This window comes from Monodon monoceros, unplaced genomic scaffold (assembly GCF_005190385.1).
Source record: "Monodon monoceros isolate NGI ecotype Baffin Bay Population unplaced genomic scaffold, NGI_Narwhal_1 Super_Scaffold_21, whole genome shotgun sequence".
NCBI lineage: Eukaryota > Metazoa > Chordata > Mammalia > Artiodactyla > Monodontidae > Monodon > Monodon monoceros.
Window position 1 is genome coordinate 8,429,938 of NW_021703778.1, and position 23,180 is coordinate 8,453,117.

Consider the following 23,180-nt stretch of genomic DNA (forward strand, 5'->3'; position numbering starts at 1 on the left):
TCAATAGCACTTAGAGGGTACTTGGAATCCCACAATTAACTTTGCAAAATAATACGATTTTTAAATGGAGTTAGCAAGTACCAGGCAGCCTTTGTTCACGGCCAGAAGGACATGAGCCTTCATTAACAGAAAACTTCTCATCCTCCAACAGAGTTTTTTCACTTAAAGTGACAGCTGAGTTGTATTAAGTAAGCTACAGAGATATCACGATCTGTGCCATTTCTGAAAAGATTCAGCCTGAAGCGACACTAAAAACAAGATTACAGAATTTGACAAAGAGTCAATGATGTAACTAGGACTTGCTGAAGTGAAGAAGGGTCCCATTTGGGTTTAATATGTGTGGCTGGGATTTCTGGAAACATGAAGGGCAAGGCTGCCGATGCTTTTCATGCTGAAGCTTTTAAACATGCTGAAATGTAGCCAGGGATTGTTTTCATTTTCTTTTTTTCCAGGGCAGTATATTAACAATATGAAAGGGTTTGGAAATTAGGGAATCATGAATGACTGTGTTCCATCTTAATGACAGAAGAGTTACCCTAATCATAGATGATAATGAAATATATCATTACAAGCAGACTGATACGGGTTTTATGCTACCAGTTTCCATCTAGACTGGCCATCGTACAGTACTTTGAAAAAGTATATGAGAAACAGAAATAGGAAACATCCCTTGATCATCTTCACAGCCCTCCTCTTTCGCTAGAAATAAAACTGGCAACGAGGGCTCTTCTGCCCCTAATGCATAATAAAGCAGGTTATTCAAACCAAAGAACTTACACTTTTCATACTCTTCTTTTATTGTTGAATGAAACCTGGCATTAAAAAATTCTTTTAGAACAAAAAAATAACTTTAAAACAGACAGAAATCCACCCATAAGGCACCAACAACCTAAGGCCACAGATATTGTCTCTTCACTTGTTTACCCGCCGTGTTGATTCACAGAAATATTTCAATTTTGACTTTCTTTCCTTGATTACAAAAATAACACATGCTCGTAAAAAATCCAAACCATAAAAAAGCATAGACAGCTGAAAGGCCTCCATCGTCCCACTCTTCAGGGGGTACCGTGTACACTCCTACAATCCTCATTCAAAGTACGAATGTGGCGTCAGGTTTGTCTCTCTTACGAAGACACCCTGTTCATACTGATCAGCCAGCGTTCTTACCTGGTTTATTCTGACAATTTCTTACAAGCGCCCTGAGAAGAAGCTTTGTCTTCCTATTTTTTATTACCTGTTGCACTTCACTGAGAGCTCTACACACAGTCAGGTTTCCATAAATACACGTTGGGTGAGTGAATGGACATAGGTTTCATCTTGGCTTTGCCCTTAATTTATTGACATAATGGGCCTAGTACTCAACATCCATCCTCAGGTCTTCTCACACCTAATTTGGAAGGATTGACGTCAAAACGTTGCTGTAAATTTCTACCACTTAATAAAGTGCCAATGAAACAAACGAAAAAGGAAACCAAAACTGAATATAAATTTGAATACAATTCTCTTAATTCCCTAATATTTTTTTTCTTTTCATGCCGTACTTTGACTCGCTAAACGTTTATCAACCCACACACTATACTATAAAGCGATTTTTGGAAGTAGCTATTAATTGAAGGTCTTTTTCTTTTCTTTAACAAGAGAAAAATCACACAAAATTTAATACCATGTATACATGGGAGAGACCCAGGAAATCTGAGCAACTCCTAATTGACGGTCTTATTGAATTATTATACCCAGTTTTTCATGCTATTATTAGAGTTAAAAAAAGAAATTGATTTCCCTAACCAAGTCTTTCGAACCTGAGTAATCTGGCAAAGCGATAAAATTGTTTCTTTCTACATAATAATGGCAAGAAGACTACTCATGTTACTACTGCTGTCTACCACATATTTTGAAAAGATTTTGCAAATACTAAATACTCAGTGTTTCTTCCTCCATCCTTTATGGGACAGTGCACCAACACTGTATTAATTTGAAAAGTTCTACAACCTAGGAATATACATGGACTGGTTGATTTTATGAAACCTTCAGTAAAAACAACAGTGGAGGCTGGATTTTGTTTCAGACAAAGTGATGAGGTTGGTTAAGCCAAGAATGGGAAACAAGATAAGGAAAACCTGTAAGATGCCCATGAACAGGAACAGAAAGGGACTGAAAAAGCAGAGTTTATCGTGGGATTGTTAACATATCTCTTCGTAGTTATAATTAATATTCCCCATAGTACAGTATCTTGAAAAATATGTACAAGCCTCTTTGTAGAGATCATGCTTTTCTTTTCACAGTCTCATCTGTTTTATGGTAGGTACCACTTATTGGTAATTCACTAAAAATTCATTTATAGGTATGACCCAAGGGGTTGATGATGAAAGGATCCTTAATGAGAAACTTTCACCTGAGCACTTTGAATTTAACTCTGGGAAGAAGCAACTTAGGATCTTATTAAGTGGAGTCTTAGGTTTTGGGGCTAAGGATAGTTTAGTATCCTAGATTTAATCTGGAAACGATTTTACAGCCAGGATGCAGAATGGAGGTCAGGACCCAGGTGTCCTCTCCTCCCTTTATGCTTTACTTGCCAAAGACCACCTAGTTCTTGGCATCCTATGCCCAGGAGACCACACAGGGTGACCTAGTGAGAGTTACCAGATATTGACGTAATCATTGCACCTCTGAATGCTCTTCAGAAAGTGTAGTTGCGGTAAAGCCATTTTTAGAACCCGGGTTATGGTTTTTAATTCAGCTTCATAGTGATTAACGGAGAAAGTTTTATTACTATCAAACTACACTAGGTTTTTGAATCCTCTTGCATTCAAAGGAAACGACGTCTCCTTATCAAGTGCAAGAACCACTCTACTGCCCTTCGTTCACTCCATGTAGCACAACCTGCACTGCTGCTGTCGGGGAGCATCAGTGCTGCTGACCGGCCGGGATGGCCCACGGGGATCAGAGCATCCCTGGGCGGGAGCCCTCCTTGGGCGGTGGTGCTCCGAACACTCGACTATGCTTCTGACACTTCGTGTGACCTCACCCTTCATAGGCTCTGCTAAGCAGGCCACCAAAACCTCTCCTTCTATTCCAGCAACTCTAGAGACACGTAGGGTCTATATTTGCCATTTTGGAACTCCTTTATTTTCCATTTTTATTGTGTATCGTCACTCATTTCCTTGGATTTATTCCCAAAAAGTGAATAGCTGTTTTCTATCTGATCTCAAATAGACTTTAATATGTTTGGGAGTGGAATCTACATCTGATTTCTTATTTATTGATAGTAACTTCTGTGTGTTCTGAGAACTCCCTGTAAGGACAAGGCTGGAACATCAGCTTGGACTCAAATACCCCTACGATGTTGATGATTTTAGTTCCATTTACGGGAGAGGAAACTGAGGCTATGAGAAGTTAAGTAAACTTAAAGGAAACAACTAGTAAGTGGGAGCGCCAAGATTTAACCCCAGGCCTCTCTCACTCCAGAGCCATTACTTCATACCTTCTACGAGGACTATATGAAAAGAAGGAAAGGGGTCTCAGCTTTAAATTTCTATCTTAAAATTTAGCACTTTGGATTCCTTATAAATTCCACTGGGAAGGTGGCCATACTAATGATTTTAAATGACCGCTCAGTTGTTGTGCTGTATTCAGAATGAATTTCTAGGTAGAGCTTAGCTGTCCTCCAGTTTATTTACTAGCTTCAAGGGCAGGTCTTCCTTTGAAGACAGTGAGAATCAGTCCCGTCATAGTAGAGGGAAAAATAGAAGTGTGATCCCTTCCCGAGGGAAAGAGACTCTTCCAGTGCACAGGACCACAAAGAAAGAGTGTGCAAGTTGCCCTGCGTGGAAGCAGTCTTCCAGCGTTGTATGTAAATTCAATTCTAGTTGAAGTGTTTGGCCATTGGAACCAGTTGATAAATGCTTTCATTCAAGAAATCCTTTTGGAAAATGAATATTCATTTGTTAACTAATCTGTTCAGATTTTTACACATCAGATCAGCTTAAAACAGGATAGACCTGCATAATATATGACAACAAAATAATCTATAACGACTGTTCAGTGACATCAGATTCATAGCTTGTCTGTAACTATTACCTAGCTGTTGTTGTTTGCATTCTCCCTCTTTTTATGGAGGCCCAGTGACAGGTGGGTGATGCTGAATCTCGGTCATTCCATACGCAGAGCCCTGTGTGTTCATCCCCTTCCATAGCTGGTCTCATATTTCAGTGTGCACCAGAATTACCTGAGGTATTGGTTCAAAATTCCCAGATTTCTGAGTCCCATCATCGGAGATTAATTCAGTAGGTGTAGGGTAATCCCAGGAATCTGGATTTTGAACAGGCACCTGCAGGTGACTGGGGCAGGCTGTTTCCAGACCACCCTGGGAAGAGCAGTGCCATCCCAGCTCCGATGCTAACCGCCAGTTCGATCAGTCACGATCTGTACTGGCTGCACCGGCACACGTTCGCCTTCCTCTGTTGCTAAGAGCACCCCCTTTTCTGTAGGCTGCCCTACGTCTCTCCTGGAGCAAATGAGAATAAACGTGTGTCAGCGGCTCTCATCCGATGACTCTCCGGGGCTTAAACTGATTCTTCCCTGTTGTGTTGTTACACAAGGGCCCTGGTTTCAGACGAGCCCGCGGTGCCTCCCAGGACTTGAGTGGTTAACTGCCTCGTTTACCAAAGTGGACGAACAGCACTGCCAGACTTCAGCGCGAGTCTAGCAGGTGGAGCAATAAACAGATGCGTACTTTTCTGTGAAGCTTTATCGTCACTACAGAAAATGTCATCTCCGTTCTTGGCAAGCACTCGGCCCGGCTCCCCGATGGCGTATTTGAAGCGCTGAGCCAGCCAACTTCCGCAGCAAACAGTGCGATACAGAAGACCCACTGGCCTTTGCCGCTTTTCCGAGACTGGAGAAGTCACGAGAGCAGCAAAACGTTGGCGGTATTTTCATTGACCTCACAAACGCAGAAACCATCAGCAGGCATGGCGTTGCTGTTAACCACACTCGCGCTTACTATGCACCCGCTGTGAGGCAGGAACGGGAGACAGAGACTAGTGAGGCGTGGCCCCTGACCTCCAGGAGCGTGCAGTCCAGCGGAGTGACACACACGTAAACGGTGAGCCAGGACCTAGAACCGTCTCCAAGGTAGAACAGAATAAACGTCAAGTGCCCATCATTCACGGAGGGAGAAAGCACAGAGGCTGGAAGTCCCAGTAAGACAAGGGCTTACGGAACAGGTTACATCAGAACCAGACCTTGAAGGATGAGCAGTGTCCCAGATGCAAAGAGAATGGAAGAGGTTAACTTACAGAATAATTTCAATGCAGCTTCAGTGAAGTAAGACATTGGGTGAAAGCCTTTCGCCTCCAGAACTGTTTAAAGTCTATTCTAAGCGTTGGGCCTTGAGTCCTCACCAACCCGTTCACCTTTAAGCGTTTAACTTCATGTATATAAATGCCATTGCAATGGACTCAAACACAGTTTGCCCCAGGGGTTTTCAACTGGGGCTGTGCTTCTTAAAGCTGCCTCGGCCCCATCCCAGACTTAATGAACCAGAATCCTTCGGGTTGGGGCCAGAGAGAGTGGCAAGACTGTCCCTGCTTTGTCACTGGTCTTCCGTAAGCTCGGAAAAGGAACCTCCCGTTCCTCAAAATGACAACTCTATCCGCATGAGGAGCAAAGGGAAACGTGGAGACATTTGTTAAGAAGGAGTTTGTGGCTTTTGTTGATCTGTCTTCGGCCCGTCACACCACGGATGGCAACCCATTGTGGATTAACTCACAGGGACTCAGTTCTAAGTCCCGGTTACTGAATTCTCACCCAGCCTGCATTTCATTACATAAACAGCCTCCTGTCAAAAGAGATGAGTTTCTGTCGCACAAGCAGGGCCACTATAGCATGACTGTGTGTTTTGCAATGTTGTGGGCACCCTTCCCCTGGTGGACGTTGCCGATTTGTTTATTTATTATGACAGTTTTCTGGCAGAGGCAAGTCAGATGTCCCAAGGAAGGGGCAACTTTCTAATTTGCATCATGGCATGACGTTGGCTAGCCACAGCCCTGAACCTAGCAAACAGTGTTTTCTGTGTAGCCCATCTCTGTTTCCTTTAGATCCCTGAATTGTGTGGCTGATCTGAAACGCTCACCAGCATCTTCAGGTAATGCCACATCTCTTCCTATTTTCTTTCCCACTGCTGGGAAGCAGAATTGGATAATGAGTCCAAAATTGGTCAAATTGCATAATTCCTCGTAGCTTTTCTCCTGGACCTGTCGTTGGTGCTAGTGATCTGACAATTATTTTAATTCATTTCCACGAAGAGTTATTGACTCTCTCATACAAGGTATGCTGCAGAAATCTGAGAGACTCGGGAATTGACATTTGCTTGGATCGCTGCCCTAGAGGGGTTTATGCAGCGGATCATGGAATAGTTGCTGTCACTGTAGTACCAGGGACTGATGGTAAGCCCACAAAAAAAAACTAAGGATCTGTGTCAGCTTCCATTAAGAAAATGCCTCAAAATCAATAGACCTTTATTTAAAATTGAACTGAAAGCTGTCATCTATTGTGGCTGCCTTGAAGACATCTTTGTATAAGAGCAAACCTGGCTGCATCTGTCCGGTTAAAAGCATCCTTAAAAGAGAGAGACGCTGCCTTTTGGAATTAGTCGGGTTTTCTCACCAACTGCTCCTTGAGTCAAGCCTTCTGTTATGCTGACTGTGTTTCCAGGTTCTTCTTTCTGGTGCTTCTGGCTCTTGGTTACATTTTCACACTTCTCCATCATCAGCTCCTGGGATTTCTCAGAACCCTGGTGCCCCTGCATCCACCCTGTCCCTTTGATCACAGAGCACATCCAGTGTTGGTTATGTTATGTACATGTCTCCCCCAACCTCTTCATCTCCCCCCGTGTGGAGGCAGCTTAGCCATCTACAACTAAGTGCAGGCAAATCCTAAGTAGAAATGTGGACAGAAGCCAGGAGCAAGGGAGACAGTTGACAGCAGCCACCAAGGCACGCAGGACATCCAGCCTAACCACCGGGCATGGGGGCCTGTCCTGGCCTCTTTCTAGAGTCAGGGGTGGTCCTTCTTACCCACACGTGCATCACCTGAAAGGTGGCCTGGGGCTTCTAACACTAACACCCCCTAGCAGACACATTTTTTTATACAAGCTATTTATTCATTCATTCATTCATTCATTCATTCCTTTACTGAGTGCCTCTGTTGTATACCAGGCTCTGGGTAGGATCCACTCCCTGTTCTCAGTGAGCTGAAAGTGTTAGTATGGGGAGTAACTGGTACAAGTAGAGAACAGAGGTCAGGGGAGATAGAAATGTAAATAGGTTATTGATGTAGCAGACACATTAATTTTCACAGAGGCATCAACATTCTCCTACTTTTCAAGTTTGAAAGTTCAGAATCACCGTCAATGTCTTTTTTTTTTTTTTTTTTTTTCTGCTACTAATCACACTTCACGACCCGGTCCCGTCAGTTCTTTTCGTCCCTTCTCTCCCATTCACCGGCCTCTGGCTTCTCTGACACCATCCTAGTCAAGCTGTCCATCACCTTGTCCCTGAAGTTTGGCAGAAACACTCTTGAAATATCCTCCCTGACCCTCATTTCTTCTTCTGTAAGACAAGAGTTCATGACGTTTTTCCTACCGCTTCTTTGCCCATGAAATCAAGTGCAAACCCTGGCCTTACCCAGACTTCCCATAACTTGATTTTCCTCTCCTCCCAGCCACATTCCCCTGGGCTCCTACCTGGCAACCCAGCCCAGCACTGACACTGTTCCTCAAGCATCACATACTCATTTTGGACTTTGAGTTGTGCTGTGTTCCCCAGGGCTACAGGCTCTTCCTCTCTTTGTAGACAAATCCAGCTCATTCTTCTTGGTCCGGCCCAAGTCTCATCATCTCTCCCATGAGACTTTTCTCCTGATGCCCGAGCCTCCATTGATTTCTCCTTTCTCTAAATTCCTATGGCACATGTTACCTTTAGACCGCTTAGCAATACACCCTGACCCTTCGCTTTGCTACTCATGGTTTATGTGAAGGATGACTGTATCATTTATTGCCCAAACCGGGACTCTTTTGAGAGGGAAAATGGTGCTGTTAATCATTTCACCAGGAAAACAGACATTGTGAACTATCCTGGGCAAATCAGGATCTATGGTCATCCTACTTGTGTTTAGACGTCTTATCTTTCCAACAAGACTGTAAGTTCCTAGGGAGCAAATCTTACATGGGGAATATTTGCTTTGCATATTCCGTGGCATGTGAAACACAATTAACGATCAATAAATGCAGGAAGGAAAGAAAGAGGGATGGAGGGAATCAGGCAGTCAATTCATCCTCACTGAAAAAGGTGGTTTCTTAAAAATCAAAACACAACTCCAGGACTTCCCTGGTGGCGCAGTGGTTAAGAATCCGCCTGCCAATGGAGGGGACACGGGTTCGAGCCCTGGTCCGGGAAGATCCCACATGCCACGGAGCAGCTAAGCCCGTGCGCCATAACTACTGAGTCTGCGCTCTAGAGCCCGTGAGCCACAACTACTGAGCCCGCGCGCCTAGAGCCCATGCTCCGCAACAAGAGAAGCCACCGCAATGAGAAGCCCGCGCACCGCAAGGAAGAGTAGCCCCTGCTCGCTGCAACTAGAGAAAGCCCGTGTGTAGCAACGGAGACCCAACACAGCCAAAAGAATAAATTACATAAATAAATGTATTTTTAAAAAAAACCACAACTCCACCCGATTGGATGTATACAAGGCATGAATAACAGGATAAGCACACAACTTCTCCATGACCAGTTGGAAGAGGGCAGCTGAAATTCGAGAAGGCAGAATATAAGTTTGAAGATAGAAGAAAAACAGCAACAGACAAATCAAGTGGTGCAGAGCACTCAAGAAGGGTCTAAATCGTGTCAATCAAAACCATCAAGGCGATCCTGAATATAAAACCTAATTTGTATTCCACGGGGGCTCTGAAAGCGTGGATTATTGTTAAAATGTCAAAGAGCCGTCTCCACGACGCGCAATACAGGAAGTGTAGTTTCTCGCACTTTCATTCATGCCAGAGAGTAAGCATCTCCAAAAGGTAAAGTATAGTAAGTTTCTTGTGGGATTTTGATTTTAAATAAACCCCAAAATGGAATCCGTAAGCAGGCTAAATGTGCCATTTTCTGTCTTTTCCATCTCAGGACTCCTTGCTATATCTGTATACTTATCCATCCCTGTGTTTTTTTAGCATCCATCCTGATGGCACCTTGGTGCCTCAAAGAGAGTATCAAGGAAAAGTTTGAGAACTTTTTAATTGTCCGCCTCAACATAAGCCCCAAACTTCCTTCAAGCTGGTCTCAATTAGAAGGGAGTTGTCACCGTTAAAAAAGAACAGGAAACAAAATCTGAGGCATCAGCCCTGTCCTAATGCCCAGCATCTTCACCCCAATGTTCACTCTGCGACATTAGCCGCAGGTGGATGCAGGCAGGGATGGGGCAAGTGTGTTGCTCTGATGACCTGATCCCCATGGGCAAGGCCCGCATCACCCCCACTGCTCTCCCGGCTCATCATTCTTATTCTTCCCACCTTGGCCATCTCTGAATTTAGGTGGTTGTGAGGGATAGGATGGTCCTTGAACTTCCCAAATGTGTCATAACTCATTCTGGTCCTGTGGCTGTTGCTGGCTAGTGGGCGAACTCAGGACCTCATGGAATGACTTCGAAAGTTCATGTGCCAAGAAACCCTAGCTTTAAGAACTCAGAGAAAAACTCAGCACTTTCTCCTCATTCATTTCTATAAAGAACAGGTAAACATAGAAGCACTCTATGAAGCTGTGCTTGGGCACTTGGCGGACACGTGCTTTTGTGCCACTGACCAACTGTCTGAACTGAGGATTCTCGACCTTTTAAATTTTGTTTCACTTGAGGCTCTCAGTTCCAGATCTATGAAATAAATGAGTTATACTATTTCCAAGATGCCTTCCAAGTAGAACTTCTATAAATCTATGATCTTGAAATATTTCTCTTTGCCAAAAAAAGGGGTAAAGAGTAAAACACCATTTTATCAAAGTTTGTTATCAACCAGATCTTAATATTTAGCAGATATAATACATCCCCTTAAAATACACCAAGCACATGAAACAAACGTGTTACAGCACTGCAAGCCGAAGGAAAGTGTTGTACTTCCCACTAGTTGTGTTGCAGACTAGGTCTGCTGAGGACTTTCTTAAATAAAAGTAAATTAAAATTAACTTTGTTTAGTGTAAGACACCATTAAAGGCACTTCCTCTTAGACAGAGATCCCATTATAGCAAAAACTAAATAAAGGGAGACAGAGGATACTGTTCTCTTCCTCCAGACTACTCTGGCCTCAAATCTTTGAGAATCACTGTGATTCCACAAGATTGTTCAAACCTCCAAGTCCCAGCAAGTTTGGAGACAGTGAAAGGAGCATCGTGGGACGTAGGTTTACTCCCAACCCTGCCACATAAGGTCTTGAAACATTACCTTCTCTTGAAAAAAAAAAGAGTGTGGCTTGGCTAATTTTTCAAGTCTCTTCCAGTTCAGAAATACTATGGGTCAGTGAATTTGGTCCAAATTCTCATAATTAAATAAGACTGGGAATCAGTTTTATGGATAACTAGATTGCTTTTCATTACAACAACCAACTGGAAGTTACAGCCCCGTGCAAGGATCAGCAGTAAGGGACGAAGTATTGGGTGGTTGTTACTGGTAGCTATCGCCCTGCTGGAACAGGGGGTTGCCCTGCAGTCTCCTGCATTTGCAATTCAGTAGGATATTCCGATCTCATCAATAAATACATTATTGTTTGCATGACTGTATCTCCTTATCTTTACTTCTAATCTGGAGACTTCATATTTAGGTGCATTCGTTGAGGAACCACTGTCAGTCTTATTGTTAAATCAAACCTGAAATGAATTCCAGGACTCCGTGTATTTCAAGACCAATGGCTATTTACTGAAGAAACTCTTCCTTCAGTTCTTTCAAGTTAAGTCAAAGACCAGAGAAAAAGAGTTTATCTTTCTATAGTCTAGGCGATCACTAGACGGTATTATTTAAAAACCACTGGTTAACGAATTCAGGGAGACCTTGCCTGAGAAGGTCGCATTTCAGCTGAGACCTGCAGAGTGATGGAGTCTTGCCTTCACCTGTTCCTCCCAGCAGGCCGATCACCCAGTCTTCCGGTTCTCTTTTAAGGAAAGCTTTTGGTGCTCATCCTGAGAGAGTGTGTGTAAGGAGTGTGCTTGAGACAAGTCAGCATTGGCACTTCCATGCCCTCATCCTAGGAGACACTGTCTGATTTCTTCATAGACTGATTGAAGAACAGCATTTGTCCCCATTAGCAGTAAGTAGTCTTGAGGTCAGAAGTGGAAATAATGGTATTCATCTTCATCTTGAATGTGTTGAAGACATTTTCCGCGATTCCTTTTCTCCCCATCTTACCACTGAGATTGAAAACAGATGTTACTTCATACCCTCCCCACCACCCCGCTCCTTTAGTTTAAGAATCAAAATGTTCCTCACCAGACTCTTTCTCCCCGCTGCTCCAGAGTAACGTGAAGTTGCTATGAATCTTCCCTGTTCGCGCTATTTTTACTTTACTGCGTAAGTGTGTATCCATACCTCACATTTACTACCGTTTTGCGAATTTGTGAGTCTACATATTATACATGGCCTCAGGCTCTACTTTTTGCAAGCTTGTGTCTTTGTTTCTCAAGTTTACTCATATCAGCACACTTATAAAACTAGTGCATTCATTTTAACTGCTCACCACTGTGTAAATAAAGCACTTTTCTTTCCCCAGCCTTCTGTTAAGACACAGTTAAGTTAGTTGGTTCTCCTTGCTCACGATTTTCCATGGAGGACGACGTGCAGTGAGCAGTGGAATTGAGTCTTGGGGTAGAAGCATCGTCAGCACCACTAAGTGTTGCCAAATGGTTCTCTAAAGCCAACAGTATCACTTAGACATCCACCAGCAATGGATACAAAATCCCATTTTTCCTCATTCTTGCCAACATCTGGTGTTAACAAATTTTACTCTTTGCCAGTCTGATTGGTCTCAAATGACACCTCAGTGGTGGGTTCCCTGATAATTAACAAGGTTGAGCGTCATTTCATATTTATGACTATTTGGTTATTTTGCTCTGTGAATTTCCATCCTTTTCCTATTTTCCCATTAGGTTTTTGTTTCCTTATTGACTTACATGCATTCTTTCCTCTGTTACAGGTATTAAAAATATTTTATCTCACTTTCCGACTTGTAGAAACTTTGCCGGTGAAGTCCTTTATCATACCAAAGTTTAGATTTAACAGTCAAATAGATTACTTTATGCTTTGTGCATTTCTTGTGCCCTTTTTAAGAAATTCTCCCTGCCCTGATTATGTAATGGCATTCTCTTCTTCTTTTTCCAACAAAGTTTTAACGTTTTCTCTTTCATATTCAGGTCCTTTATCCACCTGGAATTTACTTTTGCCTAAAATGTGAGGGAGCGATTGAATGTGTTTTTCTCTATGGGTCGTTACTCATTTTAACACCATACTTCTTTTTTTTTTTTTTAAAACGTGAATTGTAATTCCACCTCTTTCATAGACTAAGCTCCCCTTTTCCATGTTTACACTTGGTCTTTTATCTGCCTCTGAGCCACTACTACACCGTTTTCATTAGTTTGGCATCGCAGTAATTCTTAATATCCTACAGGTCATGCCCTCCCTTTCTTCCCCTCCACCCCCATCTTTCGTTTCACGTTTGGTTTCTTTTTCCTCAGGTACATACAGCCTTTAGTAATTCTCTGAATGCCGGTCTGTGTGACATAGTCTTTCAGTCTTTGTTCTGCAGATGTCCTTATTTCACCCTCACTATACACCCAAGCTACCGGAGTCCGTGTCCCTCTCCCTTCCATACCAAGGCCACCTGGGCCCCTTAATATGGGGGGACCATGATCTCACAGACCTGCCTGGGTCTCCCTCCCCCGTTGGCTGCCACACTTCTGCTTCGTGTGGTTGAAAGTAGAGCAGCATTCACAGCTCTCACATGGAAGCATTACCTTAGCTGTCAGTTTGCCTCTATGGAGAATTCAGTCATTATTCTTTTACAGAATCTGTGTGCTCATATACAACGCTAAATTAAAACTTAATTAATTTATTTGGAAAATAATCCCTATTAGCTGTGCCATCTTGGGCCGGTCATTTAACCTGCCCGAACTTTGAGCTTGTCATCTGTCAAATGGGATCACAATACCTGTGCCACCGGGTTCTTGCCAAGATTAAATGAGATAGATAGATGGTACTTAGCACGTGGGACGTTTCAAATCATAGCTTGGAAAGAGTCGATGGGAAGAGGGAAATGTGGGAGGGGCACTGGCTTTTATCCTCACTTGATGGGAGGAGGTGGGTACAGCCCGAAGGGAAACCTTGTCCGCTCGGGTTCCCTTTCTCACCCTTGACCTGGGCCGCACAGCCTCAGGCAGTTTGGTAGATCTAACGAGGACCCCACTTTCAGTTCTGCTTGATGTTAAGTCTTGATTTCCGCTTGTCTGTCTGACCAGAAGTTAACACTGAGTCAACAAATCAGAAGCTGGGCTCTCACAGCTGGCCGGAGTTTTAACCCAGTTAGAGGATTTCACAGTGAAATTAAAACTCTGTTAAGTCTTCTCCTGCTTCTTAAATTGTCTGTGTGATCCAGTGGCTTTCTTTAAACATCCGTACCATATCCTGCTTTTCTCAGTGCAGAGAGCCAGAAAAAGCCTCATGAAGAGTCCTCTAGGAACTGTCGTGTGAACAGACAGCTGTTGGGAACGCAGCCGATCCGCTCTGTTCCCAGCTCATCACATTCAGACACGCTACACACCGCCGTGTTCACTGATAATTATATTAGATGCCACGTTCCCAGGGAAGGATCCACTCAGCCACCACTAGCTTATTCATTGTTGATACACAGTTAAAGGGCATGGCTCGAATGAACGCAAGCATCTGAGAAAAGTCCTTATTCATGTACAGATCAAACGGAACATTTGTCATTTCCGTGGTGACCTCACATACTCTTTTGTGCCTTGGGACCTCAAAGTATGTAAGCAGAGTAGATGCTTCCACTCTTCTATTTAGTTTAATTGTTGGCCTTAATCCACTTGTTCAGATTATTTGGACGCGTTTAAAATTATCCCTTGCTTCCCCTTAATATATTAAAACAGGAGGAGAGGGAAATTTCTTTTTAGGACCTACTGCATTCTAAGGATAAATGCAAACTGTTCTACCCTGATTCTTAATGACCCACTATTAACATAGTAGGAAACCCAGCTCATAAATGCAGTACCTCTTTTCACATCATTACTCCTAATGGAACTATTACCGGGATAATAGCTTGACCTTTAGCTATAGATTCACATAGCAAAAAATATGTACTGCTTACCCGACACCTCTATCCACGTAGCATATGGAGTGTTCTCAGGTCAATACAGTGACCGTCCTTTGGCCCTGTTCTCAGGACTCATCTGTGCATGTAACAGAAAGAATAGGATTTCGTCCTCTGTAGGTAGATTCTAGTTAAAAGTTTCTTTTAAGTTTGAGTGTAAGCCATGAACCAGAATGTCAATAATATGCCCGATGGAAATATTTGTTTGTAGAGGTGTTTTTCGGAAAGCCCAATGCTTTGCAAGCAAAGGGAGACCCAGGAGGCAGAGATTTCCCTGGCTTCTTATGATTGAAACCAGATAACTTTTCACTGCAAGGAGAAAACAATAACCAGAGATTGTCACCTTTTGAACGAGCGGCAGAACACTTGAGCTTAAAATGGTGAGAAAGATCCACTTGGAAGCCACCTACACAGCGGGAGACCTTCCCTCTGTTTCTCCTGGACTTAGTCGTTGACACACGTGGTTGCCAGGAATCACTTTGATGTTGGCATAATCCAAATCTGTTTTGTTAATTTCGAATCTCTGCTTCCTGATGTGGGCTAATTTGAATGCATGCATTTCCCAGTTTAAGAAGAGAGGGGTTGCTATGGAAATTAATTACATAAATAACATTACAAGGAAGGAGGGAGAGGTTTACCTGCTAAGACGGTGTATTCAATCATTTCTGTGGTATACATTTTCCTATAATCGAATAGGGTGCCAAATACAAATATTTTCTTTTGTTCGTTAAAACACGATTTCAAGAACTTTTCGGCAGCCCTCTGATTAAGAAGTGTCATTGTGGGCATTTGAATGTAATAAAACCTTGTTTCTTTAAATATATACTATTAGGACTTCCTATTAATTGAGATAGGCCTTTCTCCCCCAATTAGCCTAAGTATCTGAGCTACTGTATTTACTTCCATTAGAAACAAAAGTAGAAAATATGTTTGTTTATTCTTCAAATGTTTATGGTGTTCTTAGTCTAGGGCACTGCAGTAGGTGCTTTTAGGGAGAGAAAATAAACAAGGACCCCCGAAGACCCCTGTCTATAATCTGGTACAGGAGATTCAGAAGCACCCCTACCCCAGGGATGCTGTCCCCTCTGCATCTCTCCCAGGTGGAGACTGCTTACTCACATGCCCCATGTATCATAGATTGGGCAGCCTGGTTGACATTCTCCCTGGACCTTAACCCTCCCTCCTCCTTATCTCTCCTCCTCTTCTCAGTTGGGGCTAGGATGGAGCCTTTCCATCAGCACACCTCTGCATCTTCCTTCCCCTCACTCCCAGGTCCTGCTGCCATCTTGGATAACTTCACCATCCACATGAGAGATCCCGTGACCCCCTAGCTAGAGTGCCCAGACCTCGTCCTCACTGGCTTTCATCTCCACTACACTTCAACCCCACACCGTTGACCACACGTCCTGCTCGCTGCCAACATTTGACGCTCCACCATTATATTCTCAGTTGCCCCTTTTCCCCGGCATCTCCTTGCCAACCCCACTGATATATCCATTCCCTGATCTCCATAGATTTGCCCGAGTCTAAGCCATTTTCTGGCTTCACGTGCTTCCCAGATATGGGTGGAAAGGAAGGGTGGGCGAAGAAAGCTGTAATTTCATCCCAGGGGGCATCTTCACCACCACCTTCAATGCTTTATATCCTGTCCTTCTGCCAAACCTGTCCGGCGAACTCCTAACCCTACACCAGCCCTCCCATCGGGTGTCTCCACCCCAGACGAGGAGCTGCCAGGTGCCCTGGAGAAAACACCCGCCCTATGGCCGCTGCCGCCACGAGCACGCAGCCCCGCTCCTACTCGGCCTCCTGCGCTCTCGTCTGCTGCCTTCCTGTTCCTGTTCTCCTCTGGGCACTTCCAGACGTTCCCGCACTCTCCACGCCCTTCACCACTGAGTTCATTGAGGCGTCAGGAGCGATGACGACCCACCTTGATCCCTTCTAAGTCCACCCCTGTCTTCCCCTCCTCTGGGTTCAGAGGAGGAAGCTTTCCTCCTGGTCCCGGTCGAGGGTAACCCCCCATCCCTCTCCCGAATGCTGACCCTCCCCCAGTTCCTCTGGTACATGGTTCCTTAGACTGTCCCTCCATCCTCCCTGGATCCCCACTGGCCGCCTCCCCCATCCCCATCCTTCCTCCCCCGCCCCTTCCTCCCCCCAAGCCCAACGCCAGGCCTGGCGTTTGGAGAGTGTCATCTGTGGCCACCCTCCCCACGCCCTTGATGACGGCCTCCAGGGATTCTTCCCTCACCTCTTTCCTGGCCCTTCGTCTGCACTTGGGGCTGTGGGTCCCACCACTTGCGCCCGCACAAGACCACGCTTCTGGCTCCTTCCTGGACTCCCGTGCCTCAACCTCCTTTCAGACCCGGGGGTCCTCTCTGCTCTGTGCTTGGCCAGTGCTCTGTTCACTCGAAAACTTCTCCCTGGTCACTGTTTTTTCTCTTGTCGTTTTAATGACCACATATATGTTTGTGCCCCTCGAACCTGCATCTTCCTCCAGGACCCCTTCCCTGAACCAAAGGCTTCTGTGTTGAAATACCCGCCAGCTGTCCCCATGTGAGGACTCCGCAAACACCCCGAACTCAACGTGTCCCAAGCCACACCTGATGCATCTCGCAGCTCCCCTCACACACCTTCCTCCTGTATTCACCGGGTCATGGGATTCTCCAGCACTGGCAGTTCCTGATCTGTCCCCGTCACCCCTTCGACTTCGCTAGCGCTGGCCCCGATTCCCGCAATCGTGTCGATTCCTGAAAGGCATCCCGTGCTCCCACCCCCTCACGTCCACCCGCCCCTTGCTGCCCTGCATCTCTTCCTGCACAACTGGATTGTTGATGTTTGTACACTCGGCCCCTCGGATCCACAGGCTCTGCACCTGCAGGTATAACCAGCTGCCAAGCAAAAGTATTTGGAAAAGAATTCCAGGAAGTTCCGAAAAGCGACACTTAAATTTGCCAAGTGCAGGCACCTACTGACATAGCATTGACGTGGTATTAGGTATAATACGTCATCCAGAAATGATTCAAAGTATACAGGAGGATGTGCATAGGTTGTATGCATATAATACACATTGTATATACGGAACTCGAGCATCCGTGGATTTTGGTACCATGGGGGTCCTGGAACCCATGCCCCACAGAGACCAGGGGACGACTGTTTATGACTTTTTTCCCTTCTTCCATATTACTATTTCCTTAGGATAAATTTCTAGGGATAGGATTACCAGTCCCAAGGAAGAACAGTTTCATGTCTCATTATATAGAACCATCTTATTTCGCAAAAGGGTTTTGCCAATTTATGCCAACAGTCATATTTGAATGCGCCAGATTCACAGAATTTTATCAATCTTAAGTATTAGCTTAATTGTTTTTCTAATTTAGTAGGTATAAAGTGTTTTGCAACTTGGGGGCTTACAAATTATTTGAACATGTTTTGCTAAGTGTACTTTTTCCATTTATCGGTGGAGGCTTGAAGTTGCTCTTTCATTTGGGATGAGCTCTTCCTATCGTGGTAGATTTAGTGCAACTAGCTCTGCTCATTCAAATGAAATGTTTATTTTTTTATTCAATAGAAATGTTACAGCTTTGTGTAGTTGAATCTGTCAACATTTTCCTCTGTCCTTTCTTTTTAAAAGAAACCTTTAAAATGTTAAAATTATCAATGTTTTAAATACCAAGGAGGCAGTGCAACGTGACCGCATAGCAGGCCTTGACCTTGAGGGGAGCAGGTTGAAAAGTGCTCAGGAACGATGTGTGAAGCAGAAATGGCAACCCCAGCGCTGCGTGTACCATCACACGCTGTGCGGCTTTACTAAGATAACTGTCATGGCACGTGACTCCAGAGTTTCCTTTGTGCTTATTAGGGAGGTCTTTCCTAGGAGCTGCTAGTACAAGATGCAAGAGGTTGACTCAAAGTAGGATTGGAACTTTCACTAACACCCAACTGCACTGCCTCTATTTTGAGTGCCGATCGACTTAGCAGGAATCACCACGAGACCATCATCTTTTTGCGTAATTTTCCATTTGATTTTGAGTTAGCAGAAAAGTGAAATATGTTGATACACTTGCAGAATTCTGTCATGGGGCCAATGGACCCCTAGGAAGCGTTTTCTCCTCTGCCCGTAAGACACATACACATGGACGTGGAGCAATTAGAAAGAGTAGTTTCCGTAGAACTACTTAATATCTGTAACCGGTTTCATTTGGAAGCACAGGACATGGTATGTAGTATGGGCCCTGCCAAGCTCCATCTTCACCAAAGGAATGCCATTTGATTTTGAGAATATCCACTGCAGAACTGACATCTTTTAGAAGTGCACTCTTTTTTTTTTTTCCTTTTTGGGGTTATGTTCCTTTTTCAGATCTGCATATTTCCTTTGTTAAAATATTTAACAATATTTCACATTTTCTTTCAGTCTTCACAGAAAAATACTGCACTGCTAATCACGTGGATAAACTTCCTGGCCCAAGAGACTGGGTTCAGATTCTACAGGATCAAATCAAACTGGCCAGAAGAAGGTTAAAAAGAGGCTCAGGTATGAATCAGCTGCAAGAAAATCATTGCAGAAGTGCTTTATCGAATTTTTAGATGATACAAAGTACAATTCTTTGCTCTCGGATACTTCATTGTCTTTTGTCTTTTAAAGGAGAAGCTTTATATAATGTGCTTTGGTTTTGTATCTTAAAATCTTAGTCAAATGATTTTGACATTCACGTTAAGATTAAACAGTGAAAATTATGTCAGGCCATTTACTTTAAATAGTACAAATGAAAAAGATTGTTAATATCACTGGTGGTCTTATGTATGAAATGAGGTCTCTCTTTTGTGATTTGTTTCTATTGCCTATTGATTTTTATTTGTTTGGACCTCCATGACCTCATAAAAAGTACTAGTTGCTTAAGGTAAAAAAAAAAGAAGATTCTGTGGAAATATATTTAATTGCATGGAAAGGTGTTCTTACTGTACTAAGTGAATAAATTATAAATTAAAACACACACACACACACACACACACACACACACAATAACCATCTTACCAGAAACACCATGTAAAATAGAAAGAGATTTTTAAGTCAGATATTTACTTTTTTTTCTTTCAATCTGGGCTTGGTGGTTCTGGGATCATTCTTCCAGGCAAGGTGAACACCAGTTGAATTATGACTATTTAGAGATGGTCATTTGAAATCTCGTTCTCCCCAAAGTGACGGTGGGACAATTTACCAATGAAGAATCCTTTTGAGGTCAGTTTTCTGCCATTATGTAGGAATAATCATCCCTAGGAGGCCACAAGCCTCTAGATAGTATTTTTAAAAAACAAAACAAAAAACAACCGATCAAACCTCAGGCCCCCTGGCCTGCTAAGAGCCTTCTGTGCTTCTGTGGCTGTGGTGTGAGAGTTTGGGAGACAGGTTTTAAATGCTTGAGTGTCACACTCTGGGGGTCCATAGAACAGCAGTACAAACTCGTGAGACTGTCTGTAACACAGCCTCTTACTTGAACTTTCACTCTGAGTAGAAGTAACCGTGACCAAGCCTGCAGAAGAGCCCAGCCACCAGCCCCGCGGAGGAGAGCTCCGGGCTTAGGCTGGGAGTGCCCTTGACTCAACAAGACACAGAGCACCGAGGGACCGAGTGGTTTTTCAGGGTGAAAAACCTTACAGTTCTACAAAAGTAGCTAGCAAGACGCTACACTATCCAGCTATAACTGGATGAGTTTTTTTTTTATTAAAAATCTTCCCTCCCTCCTTTTTTAACCTTTTGACTTCTTTTACACTTAACTGATGCTCTTTTTATAAAGAGCAATGGACTACTAAGATTTTTCATTGGTAACCAAATGGATTATTGCATTAGGTAACAAGTCACATCAGAGTCAGTAGATCTGGTTTCCAAGGCTCACGTCCGCTCTTCACCAGCTCTGGACCTTGGACAAGTCACTCCATACTTCTCATCTTGGGTCCCCATCACGAACTGGACATAGAGGTACAGCCTGCCTCAGAGCTGTCCTGAGGCTCCAGACGCGGGTTGTACATGAACGTCTTTATCAGTGAAGCTAGTGTACCTCTCGGAAGATGTCTTTGCGCGCAGCCATGCTTGGTGGCATGGAGGTCACTGAGGCAGCCACACGTCGTGTCCTCGGTCAGGGTACCGGCCAGCCTGCTGTGCTGGGGCAGCCGCTTTGCTCCTGTTGTCCTGGCATGATTATCAGTGATGCCCCTTTCACTCTCAAAGGCTTTCAGGCTTGGGCAGTAAATCATGTGCTTATCCTCCCCCTGGGTCTCCCAGTTTTCACTGCTGTCTTCTCCTGCACCCCCAAATCATCGCAGATAAACACAGCGTGGTGCAGTGGAGAGAACAGGTCTGCTTTCCTGGCTCTGATCTGCCATTTACAGTTTCCTGGGAACCTGGACTAATTACTCAACCTCTCTGAGCCTCGGTTTCTCCATTTATATAACGAGGCTGATACCTACCTCCGGGTGTTTTCAGAGTTAAAATTAGATAATGTAAGTATTGCCACCGATAGACAGCTGACACGTAATAATGCTCAAGAAATGCCCACGAATGCCTCCTTCCCTTTGCTAACCAAAAACAAAACAAAGCAGTTCCTTTCTCCTCTGACACTGTTGGTCAGATTTCTTCCAAAAGGGCCTGCATTCCCTGAGTCTGCCTCCCCACCCAGTTCACTTTAGAATCCAGGGCATTTTGCCCCTGACCTCACTCCTCTACTTACGTGAACCTTTGCTGCCTTTGCGTCCGGATCATCAGATTTCACTTGTTTATATTAACACTCAGACTTGACCTCCATATTGATTGTTACCCTTTCAAATCACATCCTTCTTGAAACTGTCTTCCTCCAGGCTCTGTGATTTCATTCTCTTTGTTTCTCCTCCAATTTCCCTGTCAGTGCCTTGGGTCTCCTTCCCCACCTCTTTCTCCTCTGCCTGTCTCCTAAACCCGGGTCCTGGTTTCCATCTTTGGTGCTTCTTCTCGTTCTCGTTGTGCGTCCTCCCATGTGACTTGCACTGTTCCATCATCGGGGGCTCCCCAGTGTGCAGCTCCAGGCTCGGCCACGTCCTGGGACCCGAGCCTCCACTCCCTGACCCTCTGCTAAAGAGGTCCGGTCGTGCCCCGCCCCAGATTAAATACTTCTGGCTTCCTGTCCGCCCAGATAAAAACCCTTCTACATACCCCCAGCACAGCGCGCATGGTCCTTCACCTCCTGCCATCGCCTGGTGCGCCCCTGGGCCACACCAGACCCTGCCCCGCCCCACCCCATCTGAAATCGGCGGGCCTCCCACACCCAGGCTTCCCCTCCGCCTGGAAGCACACAGCATCTCAGAGGCTACTTTCTCCTGGAGGCTTCACAGGCGGCCTCGGCACTTTGATCTTCTGCCACCTGAATAGTGACAGGGACACACCCGTTTCCTCCACGAGATCCTCAGGAGCAGAGGCTGCATATTTCTGTCCTAAGCATTGAGAACACTGTATGACACAGTGTGGACACGCCAGGATATTTGTTGAATGGACCAGCGAATGGGAATGAAGGGACAGCTGTCCACAGCTAAAAGGTCTCAGCTCATCGCGGTCACGTGAGATCCTGGAGAATATTTCAGCAGTTTCTGACTGGAGGTTCAGAGGCTTCCTCATCCCCCATCCCCAGAACCCGCGGGGTGGCCACGTGCTGGGTACGCCACTCGCCTGGCCTCCCTGGGTGCCCCGTCCTTCGTCCTCAGGCCCTTTCTCTCACTTCTCTGTCCCCGTCCTCTGAGGCCTCTTCACTCCTGATCGCCTCTTCTCCCAGCTCCCCCAAAGGCTCAGAGTCTCTGGTCAAGGCGCCCAGACTTCACTCTGGGTGGCTTCACTGAGAAACACCTGGGAAGATCACCCTCCTGCTGGCGGCTCTCTTATCTCTTCTTAGGCTAAAGGTCCCCTGCCTCTGCCTGGAGACACCTCACAAAGGCCCCTTTGTGACTCTGCCCTTAGATTTCAGGCTCCAGGGAAAGCACTTTTTGCGATTGACAGGTATTATAAAAGACAGCACCCCGCGAGTAACCCCTCATTAAGCAAGCACTGGTGTCCTGCTGGGTGCGTGTCTCCTCAGCTTTACTTTCAAGTATAAGCTGAGCGGTGTCCTTGCTAGTTAAGTATTAAGTTGGTCTTATGTTGCCTAGGTTCTGCGTTACCAACACTGATGGTTTTGAGTATGTGAGAACTTGTACTTACCTGTTGCTTTTCAGAGCAAGTTGTCAAACCCAAAAAACAAAGACACTAAATACAGTAGCAGAGAGATCTAAGATTTGTCATAGTGAAGAGACTGAAATGTAATACTCAGTCCAAAGGAAAGGCAAAGGGTCAGAGTGGCCAGGATCCATCCACCAGCTGCCCTGTGGTCCCCGCGCCTTGGCCCCAGCTGTGCCACCAGCTTCTAGCAAATCTGCACTTGCTTCCTCTACCTCGGACCTCTTCCTGCATCACAGGGGGTGGCGGCAGGACATGGGAAATGCTTGGAGCTCCTTGGGAGCTTGAGGGAAAAGGACGGTATAAATTCAGGATCCGGATGTTACTGATTGAGGGGCTTTAGAGACAACCCAGAGGAAGCGGGAAGAGGGCTTGGTGTCCCAGAACCTGTGCCTCTAGCTGAGGAGATACGCGGGCCTCTCACTGTTGCGGCCTCTCCCGCTGCGGAGCACAGGCTCCGGACGCGCAGGCTCAGCGGCCATGGCTCACGGGCCCAGCCGCTCCGCGGCATGTGGGCTCTTCCCGGACCGGGGCACGAACCCGCGT

General features: G+C 45.0%; 1 protein-coding gene across 5 annotated transcripts in view; it reads left to right on the forward strand.

Annotated features, from left to right (window-relative positions):
- Positions 1 to 23,180, forward strand: part of BEND7 (BEN domain containing 7) — a 75,836-nt gene that overhangs the window by 44,183 nt on the left and 8,473 nt on the right. For all 5 annotated transcript variants that reach the window (XM_029239564.1, XM_029239566.1, XM_029239563.1 and 2 more), the window contains one exon: positions 18,816 to 18,935. In XM_029239564.1, coding sequence (XP_029095397.1) covers positions 18,816 to 18,935 — 120 coding nt within the window. The remainder of the gene's footprint in view (positions 1 to 18,815; positions 18,936 to 23,180) is intronic.